The sequence below is a fragment of the Piliocolobus tephrosceles genome, chromosome 10, assembly GCF_002776525.5.
Source record: "Piliocolobus tephrosceles isolate RC106 chromosome 10, ASM277652v3, whole genome shotgun sequence".
NCBI lineage: Eukaryota > Metazoa > Chordata > Mammalia > Primates > Cercopithecidae > Piliocolobus > Piliocolobus tephrosceles.
The window spans coordinates 117374071-117386466 of record NC_045443.1 but is presented as its reverse complement, the minus strand read 5'-3'; the positions used below and the strand labels follow the sequence as shown (position 1 = coordinate 117386466).

Genomic DNA, 12396 nt, shown 5'->3' with positions numbered 1-12396 from the left:
ATGCGGGCAATCATAGATTAGGGCGTGGAAGGATGAGGCTCTGGTGGGGTGATTTAAAGCCTGGACGTGGAGGTGAGGGAGGATTTCCCATCAGATATGAGGTGGGGGCAGGGGGACCAGTGACGGATGCTCAGGCAGGAGGGAAGGCAAGCCATGCCTGGAGGTCCAGAGGTGTGAGGTCGTGAGAGCAGGTCAGGGACTCCGGCCAGCCTGGTGCCTTCCCTGGAATGCGAGACCTCCTGAACAGGACTGAACTCAAACAGCCATTGATAAAGGCTGTACATAAATAAATTAAAGTACAGCCCTGGGAAGGAATGTTGTGCAGGCATCTGGGGAAAAAATGAATGAAGAACTCACACTGACATGGAGCAATCGCCAGGACACATCAAGGTACAGGAGAGTATGCAGAATATGCTGCCACTTGTATTAAAAAGGAGGGGAGGTGGTGCAGTGACTCACGCCTGTAATCCCAGCACTTTGGGAGGCCAGGGCGGGCAGATCACTTGATCCCAGGAGTTCAAGACCAGCCTGGGCAACGTGGTAAAACCCCATCTCTACTAAAAATACAAAAATTAGCCAGGTGTGGTGTGTGCCTGTAATCCCAGCTACTCTGGAGGCTGAGGTGGCGGGGATTGCTTGAGCCCGGGAAGTGGAGGTTAAAGTGAGCCGAGATCACGCCACTGTACTCCAGCCTGGGCACAGAGTGAGACCCTCTCTCAAAACCAAAAAAGGAGGGAAAAGGCACTTCCAGAATGCCAGAGTAAGGACCTCTGACAATGTGTTTCTCCATAAAAACAACGGGACCACTGGCAGTTATAAAAATCAACTTTTCAGAGCTCTGGAAATTAACCCTTTGAGCAGCCACTGTCAGGCAGGGTCAAATCAAAAGAGTCAGGAGCACATGGTTATTTGACACCTTTGCTTTTCCAGCAAGTTCCTGGGATCAAAACCACGTTGAACAAGCATGTTGCAGAAAAGGCCTCTTCTTAAAAGGCATTCTTTTTAAATTTTATTTTTTAAATTTTACTTGTTTTTGAATTGATAATCTAATCACAGGGCACAGAATTCAAAGGATAAAAAAGGTATACAGTATAGAGCCTCTCTTCTGGATCTCTCTTGTCTCCTAACTCTCCTCACTCCCACTGTCCAGGTCCCCACCTGGGAAGGAACCAATTTTGTGAAGGTTTTGTGTTTCCATTTAGGGATCCTTTATGCTGATACAGCCAGCCCTCTCTGTCTATAGGTTATGCCTCTGTAGATTCAACACACCATGGATTGAAAATATTTGAAAAAATAATTTTGTTTGTACTGCACGTGTTCAGGCTTTTACAAATTGTCATTATTCCCTAAACAATACAGTATAACAGCTATTTACAGAGCATTTACACTGTATTAGGTGTTATAAGTAATCGAGAGATGATTTAAAGTATACAACAGGATGTGTGTAGGTTATATGCAAATACACCCCCCCCCTACTTTTTTTTTGGGACAGGGTCTCTGTCGTCTAGGCTGGAATGCATTGGTACGATCACAGCTCACTGCAGCCTCGACCTCCCTGGGCTCAGGTGATCCTCCTACCTCAGCCTGCTGAGTAGCTGGGATTACAGGCATGCACCACCACACTCGGCTAATTTTTGTATTTTTTGTAGAGATGGGGTTTTACCATGTTGCCCAGGCTGGTCTCAAACTCCTAGGCTCAAGTGATCTGCCCACCTGGGCCTCCCAAAGTGCTAGGTTTATAGGCCTGAAGCACTGTGTCTGGCCCTACACCATTGAATATAAGAGACGTGAGCATCCACAGATTTTGGTGTCCACAGGAAGTCCTGGAACCAGTCCCCCAGGCCACCAAGGGACAGCTGTACAACCAAATGTACAGAGTCAGATCCACTGCCCTGATAATGGGCCTTTTCCAGGGAGCATAGCTAGGCAGGTCAGATAGCAACAGTTTTCTGGGGATGGGGCTTTCTGGGGAGCTTCAATCCTGATCTGCTCCCTCCAGTGGCTACTAGACTGCTGGTTTTCACAGCTACTGTGGTTCTAAGGACATGGTTTCAACTCTTCCGCAGATCTGGGGAGAGGGGAGTGGGTATAGGGCAAGTTAAAATGTCACAAAACATTTGGTTCTTGCTGAGATTCCTTTTTCTTGCATAAACACTCTTTGAATTGTTGCAGGCCGTTTTTGCAACATGCTTGTTCAGCGTGGTTTTGATCCCAGGAACTTGCTGGAAAAGCAGAGGTGCCAAATACCTATGTGCTCCTGACTCTTTTGGTTTGACCCTGCCTCGAGAGTGGCCGCTTAAAGGGCGAGGGTTAATTTCCAGAGCTCTGAAAAGTTGAGCTCTGAAAAGGGCGAGGGTTGATTTCCAGAGCTCTGAAAAGTTGACAATTGCCAGTGATCTTGTTGCTTTTATGGAGAAACAGGTTGTCAGAAGTCCTTACTCTGGCATTCTGGAAGTGCCCTTCCCCTCCTTGTGTTTTTTTGTTGTTGTTGTTAGGGTCTCACTCTGTGCCTGGGCTGGAGTACTGTGGCGTGATCTCGGCTCACTGCAACCTCCGCCTCCTGGGCTCAAGAGAGCCCCTGACTTCAGCCTCCCGCCAAGTAGCTGGGACTACAGGCGCCTGCCACATCTGGCTAATTTTTGTATTTTTTGTAGAGACAAGGTTTTACCACGTTACCCAGGCTGGTCTTGAACTCCTGGGCTCGATCAGTTAGCCCGCCCTGGACTCCCAAAGTGCTGGGATTACAGGCGTGAGCCACTGCACACGACCACCCCTCCTTTTTAACACAAGTGGCAGCATATTCTGCATACTCTTCGGTACCTTGATGGTGTCTTGGTAATTGCTCCACGTCAGTGTGAGAAGTAGTTCTTCATTCATTTCTCCCCAGATGCCTGCACAACCTTCCTTATCAGGGCTGTACCGTAATTCGTTTAACTGCTTCTTCATCAATGGCTGTTTGTCTCCAGTCTGTTGCTGCAATAAATGACTTTCTCCTTATGTCATTTTACATGCTGAGGAGTCTATCTGTAGGATAAATTCCAAGAGAAGGAATGAATGGGTGACGGCTGAGGTGTGTTTGTAAATCTGATGGACAGTGTGGAGTTTTCTGCCCTGAAGGCTTCTCCCACTTGCAGTCCCACCAGCTGCATGTGGAAGTGGGACTGGCCTCATCTTGACACAGTGCTGGGAGCTAGATCCAGCTCGAGGTGTAGGAAGTTTGAAACCTTGGCCTGCAAAGAAGGTCTCAGATTATTTAACCCAGGGAATAAATGGCCTAAGATAATCTTCTGGACGGGTTTACCAGCCCTGTGTGTCTACCTTATAAATGGTTATGTGGGCCCCATACCATGTGCCTGACATAATGTCTATGGCTGGGGATACAGAGATGTAGAAAGCATTGTTCTTATATTCCAGGGGCCCATAATTTGGTGGAAGAACCACAACTAATATTACAAAATACCAAGATCTTAGGCAAGACTGTCCTAATGAATGGTCTCTCTTTCGTTGATGTATAGGAGCTAATTCATCTGAAATGTTTGGTTAGTGTGGTTTTAACCTGGGGAACTTGCTGAAAAACCGGAAGTGCCAATAATTAAATGCTCCTAACTCTTGGCTCGGCCCTGCTTCAAGAGTGACTGCTTAGTGCACCCCAGTCTTCCCCTGAAAATGCCTAGATCTTCTTTAAGTAGTTCCCAAGTCATGCCAGAAACACATTGAAGTATTGTAATTAGATTTTTTTCCTCTGTTGCCTCACTAGATAGGTAGCCAGGCACCTTGCTTTTGAGACTATATATAGTCTCTCAAAGGAATTGCTTACTATGTGATCAAAACAGTTCCAATTCCTGTGAATAAGGGGCAGAAAAGTGTTCGCTTTCCTGTATTATGTCTGGAAAATCAGTAGTTGGTTATCTCTTGGCTTATAGAACAATCTTTTGGTCGCTGACTTCTTTGGGCAGTTGAGGGTTGGCTTTCTGGGTCTGATTCACTGCAGGCTTCGTTGCCCCGGTCTGTTTAGCAGAGCAGGAAACGTAACTCCTTGCCAAAAAGACCATAAAATTGATGTGGTAGATTATGGGTCATTAATGGATAAGGAGATGGAAGACTGCCCACTTGGCTCGAAATGACGGGTGTGTTCCTCCCTCCCGTTGATCTCAGCTGACATCCTGAATGGCCTTCCCTTGAGCAATCCTTCTTCCCCTGGGCAGTGAGCACCCTCTCATTTGTTTTATGATAGTTTCCTGTGGACACATCTTACCATTTCTTTTCCATTACAAGTAGGCTTAATGTAGTTCTCCTACTCGGAATTTATTTTTTTATTTGTCTTCCAGATTTCAAAGCCATATGGCTAGAGATGAATATAAACTTTGATTTCAAGATGTTGAAATCTGCATTATCTTAAATCTTACTGCTGCACAGACAGGGGTTCTGGTCTTCTGAGCATTTGCTGTCTGAATCTCCAAACATTACAGTTACATGGGAAAGCAAGAGCATGGCATGAAACTATTCACTATGAACTGAGCCCTTATGAAATGATCTCTGCACACCAACCTCTCTGTTACACTGTAGAGGAGGAACTGGCAAACTTTTTCTGTACAGGTCTAGATGGTAAATATTTTCGGCTTTGTGAGCCATATGGTCTCTGTCTCAGCTGCTCAGCCCTGTTGCGGTCATGCGGAAGCAGCTGTAAGACAATGTATAACCAGATGGGCATGGCTTCATTCCAATAAAACTTTATTTATAAAAACAAGCATCTTCCGGATTTGGCCCTCAAGCCTCAAGTCTCTTCTTCCACAGTAAATGCTGTCTTTGCTGTCGCTTCTCAATTATGGACGTTGACAGAGGAGGTTCTGATACAGTTAGACCAATAATTGAAGAAAGAAATGAACAAGTTGATAAAATGATAGCCTCTTCCAATGAGAAGGATTTAAATATCAAGGATTAAGATAGTCCTTTGGGAAAACCAATGATGCGCTACACTTTTCTTTTTCTAATTTTTAGTTTTAGTTTTTTAGAAGTGGGGTCTTGCCATATTGCCTGGGCTGGTCTCGAACTCCTGGGCTCAAGTGATTCTCCTTCCTTAGCCTTCCTAATAGCTAGGACTACAGGCGTGCATCACTGTGCCCGGCTTTTTCAAATATTTTCAAAGAGCCTTCTTTAGGATCTTACTGCAAAAGTCCAGCGTGTCCAACGTTGACGTCAGAGCATGTTAGCAACAATTTTGTTGAGAGAATTAGCACAAAACAAATCATTCTGTGATTCATACTGGATTCATTTTTGGAATCAGCTGCATTGTAATTTAAATACTAAAAAATATCTAGCATAAAATAAGTTTATGTTCCAAGATAAAGCCTCAAACAAAATATGTTTTCAAGTAATATTCACTATAATTTTTTTCCCCCATTTTAAGTAGGGCCTTTTCCAAGCATGAATTATACTGAGATAACAGGGACTCTAGTACTTTTTGAGCTGATCGAGGGTGGGAAAGAATTGACTCAGAAGGCCACATTTCAGTTCTCTCTGTGTTTCTGGGTCTTACTACATCTTCAGAGAGGGAGTTTGGGCCCTGGGTCTGCTGAAATCTTCATTTGAAATATCCAGGCCAGGAATGGGTGGAGGGTTGGGTTGGGTCGTACAAAAAGGCCCCAGTGTTTTCAGCTGTTTGGTTACTAATTATCAACCTTTGAGGCCTGGGACGTTTTCTGAGCCTGCTCTACTGTTTTTATCTGCCCTGCTCAGTTTCCTGACTCTGTCAGGCCTGATCCCTACACCTCTCGGTCATCTTATTGCCATGACTGAGAACCATCAACCGCCTGAGCATCTGCATTCGCATCAGGTGTCAGAGAGACTCTTGGAAAGCCACCTGGGGGGAGAGGTGACCAAACACCAGACCCAGGAGTGGGACAGACATGGCAGTTAACAGTGATGAGTACAGGGTTTCCCCACACTGCTCCCTTGCACTGAGGGCCTTTGTGGGCCCCTGACTTCTGGGTCTTAGCAGGCTGACCTCCTAGATGAAGACTTCCTTCTGTGCCTTCTAGGCTCTGGGAAGTACTAGGTCAGTAGGATATAGTATGGGGCTTATGACATCAAACTGGTCTTTTTTTTTTTTTTTCCTGAGACGGAGTCTCACTTTGTTGCCCGGGTTGGAATGCAGTGGCTCGATCTCGACTCACTGCAACCTCCGCCTCCTGGGTTCAAGTAATTCTCCTGCCTCAGCCTCCTGAGTAGCTGGGACTACAGGCGCATGCCACCACGCCTGGCTAATTTTTGTATTTTTAGTAGAGATGGGGTTTCACCATGTTGGCCAGGCTGGTCTCGAACTCCTGACCTCGTGATCCGCCTGCTTCGGCCTCCCAAAGTGCTGGGATTACAGGTGTGTGCCACTGCGCCCGACCTATCAAACTGGTCTTTATTGGAATCCCAGCTTTACCACTTATTAGCTCAGGTGAGTCACCTAACTCCTGTCTGGCCCCATTTTCTTGCTTGTACAGTGAGGGTCATGCTTGTTCCTAGCTCAAGAGCTGCTGTGATGATTTAATGAGATGATGAGAGATGGCAGGTGAAGAGCTTAGCACAGGCCTGGCGCACAGTATGTGCTCAGTAAATGAAAGCCTGCACTGAGGAAGGTGGGTTGTCTTTTGTTGCCATCTTTGCTGTCTTCCCTGTCTTTGCTGCCAAAAATCAAACGCAGGCAAAGTCCAAAGAACTCCAGGTCTAATCTGTTGATAATCAGTGGTGAGGCTGGGTCAAGCGGGGGGTTCCGCAGGGAAGAAGGAAAATGCCCCTCTGGGATTGTGACCTCCCAGCTCCCTACGTTCCTCTTTTGTCGCCAGCAGCCCCAACAAGCGAGGCCCGCCTACGTACAACGAGCACATCACCAAGCGCGTGGCCTCCAGCCCGGCGCCGCCCGAAGGCCCCAGCCACCCCCGAGAGCCAAGCACACCGCACCGCTACCGCGAGGGGCGGACCGAGCTGCGCAGGGACAAGTCTCCTGGCCGCCCCCTGGAGCGGGAGAAGTCCCCGGGCCGGATGCTCAGCACGCGGAGAGAGCGGTCCCCCGGGAGGCTGTTTGAAGACAGCAGCAGGGGCCGGCTGCCTGCGGGAGCCGTGAGGACCCCGCTGTCCCAGGTGAACAAGGTGAGGCAACCTCCCGAGGCCTGTGTGTCTGTTGCGGAGGCCAGGAGTGACTTGGGGAACTGGGGCCCCCACGGGGCCACTATTGTTTAAAAAAGGAACTCCATGACTGTAATTCAGACTTTGTGAGACACAGGAGTTTAGGAAGAAAATGTACTTTAAGAAATAGCTTCCTGGCCGGGTGAGGTGACTCTTGCCTGTAATCCTAGCACTTTGGGAGGCTGAGGCGGGCGGATCACGAGGTCAGGAGATCCACACCATCCTAACACGATGAAACCCCGTCTCTACTAAAAAAAAAAAAAATATTAGCCAAGCTTGGTGGCGGGCACCTGTAGTCCCAGCTACTCGGGAGGCTGAGGCAGGAGAATGGCATGAACCCGGGAGGCAGAGCTTGCAGTGAGCCCAGATCTCGCCACTGCACCGCAGCCTGGGCGACACAGCGAGACTCCGTCTCAAAAAAGAAAAAAAAAAGAAATAGCTTCCTAAGCAAATGGATAACGTGTGTGTGATTAAAAAGGAAAATATATATGTGTATAACTCAAAATATAATAGCTACCAAAAAATATGTTTTCCCTTCTCCAGAGGCAAGCGGTAGCAGTTTCTAGAGATATTCTGTGCATACAAGCAAATATGTGTGCTCTCCTATTTAAAACCCAAATGATAGCATCCTATATGAAATGTTCCATGCTTTACTATACATATAGATTCACACACATACACACATATGCTTTTTTTTTTTTTTTTTTTTGAGAGAGCGTCTTGCTGTGTTACCTAGGCTGGAGTGCAGTGGCATGATTATAGCTCACAGCAACCTGGAACTTCTGGGCTCAAGCGATCCTCTCACTTCAGCCTCCTGAGTAGTTGGGAATATGGGCTGTAGCTACCACGTCTGGCTTTTTCCCCCACTTTTTTTTTTGTTTGTTTTTGTTTTTGGTTGTTTTAGAGTCACGGTCTTACTGTGTTGCCCAGGCTGGAGTGCAGTGGCATGATCATAGCTCACCACGGTGTTGAACTCCTGGGCTCAAGTGATCCTCCAGCCTCAGCCTCCTGAATAGCTGGGACTACAGGCTTAAGCCACCATCTGTCTAATTCCCACCCCCACCCCCCTTTTTATTTTTTTTAGAGACACAACGTCGCTATGTGCCCAGGCTGGTCTTGGACTCCTAAGCTCAAGCAGTCCTCACACCTTGGCCTCCCAAAATGCTGGGATTACAGGCGTGAGTCACCACGCTCGGCCCACTCATGTGTATATATAAATTGTTTTTCTGGAAGGCTACACAGAAAAGTGTTCACAGTGGTTGCCTTCCAGAAGAACTTTGAGCTTTTATAAATGTTTAAATCATGTGCATGAATGATCTGTGTAATTCTTAGGTTCGTGATCGAGGAGAGGGATAGGTGTTGAAGACCAGGGGCTCCCCCCGGCAGGGGATGGCTCAAGTGCTTGGTGCCTCCTCAGCAGGCTAAGCAGGCCAAGGAGCCACCTTTCTGCCATTTGGGGCTGATTTTCTGGGTGGCATTCTCCTTCTGATGCCACGTGCAGCTCACCTGCTGGTAAAGAAAGAAGGAAACACCATCCATGTGGCTTCTCATCCCTCCCAATTGACTGATGAAACTGTGTATGTGCATGTGTGTGCGTTAACATGCTTACAGCAACACAGGTACACACACGGCTTTCGGATTTTCCAGTGAGTTTCACTCCCTGGCTTTCCCAGGCTCTGGAGTGGGTGCTGCCCTGCTGAGCACTCACTGCTAACTGCTGAAGGGGATAGCCCAGGGGCTGCAGATTCCCATTTGCATCGTGCAAGGTGAGCACAGCAACTTCTGGCCTCGGATGGCTAACACTCCTCCTCCTCATTTCACTCCTAGGTCTGGGACCAGTCTTCAGTATAAATCTCAGCCAGAAAAACCAACTCCTCATCTCGATCTGCAGGAAACACCAAACACACCATGGAACTCTGCTGATGGGAACCCAAGCGCCCACGTTCTCAGCCACCCTCTGGCTCAGTGGGGCCCAGACCCACCTCGGCACGGACACCCCTGTCTCCAGGAGAGGCAGGTGGCTGAGGCTCTTTGGAGCTGTCAGGCCCGGTGCCTGCCCTGGGCACCTCCCTGCAGCCATCTCTTTGCACTTTGTTACTCTTTCAAAGCATTCACAAACTTTTGTACCTAGCTCTAGCCTGTACCAGTTAGTTCATCAAAGGAAACCAACCGGGATACTAACTACGACGTGGTTAGAATCCTAATTAGCTACTTTAATATCCTAGGATTGGTTGGTTTTTCTTTTTTTTTTTTCTTTGTTTCTTTTTTTTTTTTTTTTTAAGACAACAGAATTCTTAATAGATTTGAATAGCAACGTATTTCCTGTTGTAGTCATTTTTAGCTAGATCACATCATCAGGTCTTTGCTACCGAGGCGTAGTATAGAAGAGTCCCGGTCAGTTGGCCAACCTCCCGCAGCCACGTAGGTTCATCCTTGTTCCTGTTCATTCTCATAGATGGCCCTGCTTTCCCCAGGGTGACATCATAGCCAAATGTTTACTGTTTTCATTGCCTTTTATGGCCTTGACGACTTCCCCTCCCACCAGCTGAGAATGTACGGAGGTCATCGGGCCTCAGCTCCGAGGCAGTGACTTGAGGTCATCGGGCCTTAGCTTGGAGGCAGTGACTTGGGGCCAAGGGACCTCGAGACGCTTTCCTTCCCCGCCCCCCAGCGTCATCTCCCCAGCCTGCTGTTCCCGCTTGCCATGTAGCTTTGGCCAGGAAAGCATGCAATAGACTTGCTCGGAGCCCAGCACTCTTGGGTCTCGGGGTCGGGGAGGGGACGGGGGCACCCACCTCCTGTCTGTGACGGTGTGTTGTTCCCCACTGTGGGATGGGGAAGAGGCCCGTCGGGAGTTCTGCATGGCGGTTTACTGCATGTGCTGCCCCCTTGGGTTGCTCTGCCAATGTATTAATACCATCCCATAGCTCCTGCCGAATCGAGACCCTCTGACGACTTGTCGACTAACTGGCCACCACAAGCTGCAGTCTGTAGCACTGAACAAACAAAAAAAACAAAACGCTCAAGCCTTACGACCAGAGAAGGATTTCAGCAAACCACCACCTCCCACTCAGTGTCCCCTCCGAACTTCACACTTCCCTGCCTGCCGAGGATGACTCTGTTCACACCCAATCCAGCGCGGTTCTACCCCACAAAACTGTGACTTCCCAAATGAGCCTTTCCCTAGGGCTAGGGGACCTGAGACCAGGAAGTGTGAGAAAGCAGCCGCAGCTCAACTCTTCCAGCTCCGCCCGGGTTGGGAAGTCCTTAGGTGCAGTGCGGCTCCCACTGGGTCTCCGGACCCTCCTGTTAGAGTACGAAATTCCTGGCAACTGGTCTAGAACCAACCCAGAGGCTTTGCAGTTGGCAAGCTAACTCGCGGCCTTATTTCTGCCTTTAATCTCCCACAAGGCATCTGTTGCTTTGGGTCCTCCACGACTCTTAGGCCCGCCTCAACAACCCAGGCACCTCCTAGGTAGGCTCAAAGGTAGACCCGTTTCCACCGCAGCAGGTGAACACGACCGTGTTTTCAACCATGTGTCCACAGTTCCGATCCCTTTCCAGATCGCAACCTGGCCTGCATCCCAGCTCCTTCCTGCTCGTGTCCTAACCTAAGTGCTTTCTTGTTTGAAACGCCTACAAACCTCCGTGTGGTAGCTCCTTTGGCAAATGTCCTGCTGTCGCGTTTCATGTGTTGCTTGGAGTCTGTGGGGTCGTACTCCCTCCCCTCCCGTCCCCAGGGCAGATTTGATTGAATGTTTGCTGAAGTTTTTGTCTCTTGGTCCACAGTATTTGGAAAGGTCACTGAAAATTGGTCTTTCAGTCTTGGCATTTCATTTAGGATCTCCATGAGAAATGGGCTTCCCGAGGCCTGAAAATGTATATTGTGTGTCTCATCTGTGAACTGCTTCCTGCTATATAGAACTAGCTCAAAAGACTGTACATATTTACAAGAAACTTTATATTCGTAAAAAAAAAAAAAAAAAAAAGGAAATTGAATTGGTTTCTACTTTTTTATTGTAAAAGGTGCATTTTTCAACACTTCCTTTGGTTTCAATGGTGGTAGTTGTGGACAGCCATCTTCACTGGAGGGTGGGGAGCCCCGTGAGACCACCAAGATGCCAGCAGGAAATATCGTAACACGAAATTGCTGTCAAAAGCTTATTAGCATCAATCAAGATTCTAGGTCTCCAAAAGTACAGGCTTTTTCTTCATTATCTTTTTTATTCAGAACGAGGAAGAGAACACAAGGAATGATTCAAGATCCACCTTGAGAGGAATGAACTTTGTTGTTGAACAATTAGTGAAATAAAGCAATGATCTAAAAATGTGTGCTTTAGTACAATGACCTCTTCTTTTTTTGAGAGACTATGAAAGAAAAACTATCACCAGCGTGTCAGTGTAGGTGTATTATCATGGACGGGACCTTCTTTACGTTGCGGGGAGGGTTTTCCTCTGGAGTGGGCTAGAGGAAGCCACGTGGTGGTTAGGGCACACTGCTATCCTGGAGTTAAGCAATTGGCGGCATTCTCTGCCAAGAGTGTGACATTGTGGAAATTCGGTTAGTACTTCCAGTGAACCATGAATTGGCTATTAAGGTCATATTATAGGACTGCAGAGCTGGAAAGCTCTTTAAGCTGTCACAAAGGCCATTTGGAAAGGATGACTCAAGAACGGATTACCCACTTCCATAATCAGCTAACCAGGAACAGGTCAGCTCAAGATTTCTTTCATCTATTATGATAAGGCCAACTACAATTTAATAATGTAGATTTCTTTGTAGGGAAGAATTCAAATCAAAGGTAATTAAAAATGAAAATACTCCCATTTTTAACTAGATGAACTTTTACAGTCTGCAAGATACATTTTTTCTCATTCTTTAGTTTGTTAGTATAAACTTGCTCCATCCAGACAAACAAGGGTTTTGGCAAATGGTGATGTTTTTGTTTTCATGGCTCCTGTGGGTTGTAGTCTTTGAATTTTTATTTTCTAATGAAGTCGTCTGACCACGGTCAGAATTGGACTTGCAGAGTCGTATCGGTCATTCGTTGCTTGTGATGGGACCCACAGATGCAGGTCTGTTCTTTCTGATGTCACTGTTGGGCATGAAAATCCACCACAAGGTCATAATTATAAGAAAAAATAATTCAGAAGCTGAAGAAGTGAAATGTGGAACCTTTCTTTCCTTCTAGCATTAGGAAAACGTCTGTTAAATATCACCCA

At 47.2% G+C, this 12396-nt stretch overlaps 1 protein-coding gene across 1 annotated transcript in view; it reads left to right on the top strand.

Annotated features, from left to right (window-relative positions):
- The window catches only part of CIT (citron rho-interacting serine/threonine kinase), a 196755-nt gene extending 185256 nt beyond the window's left edge, over positions 1–11499 (top strand). The window contains exons 48-49 of the mRNA XM_023204554.2: positions 6834–7137; positions 9001–11499. Coding sequence (XP_023060322.1) covers positions 6834–7137; positions 9001–9024 — 328 coding nt within the window. The 3' untranslated portion in view covers positions 9025–11499. The remainder of the gene's footprint in view (positions 1–6833; positions 7138–9000) is intronic.
- Positions 11500–12396: the final 897 nt, after the last annotated feature.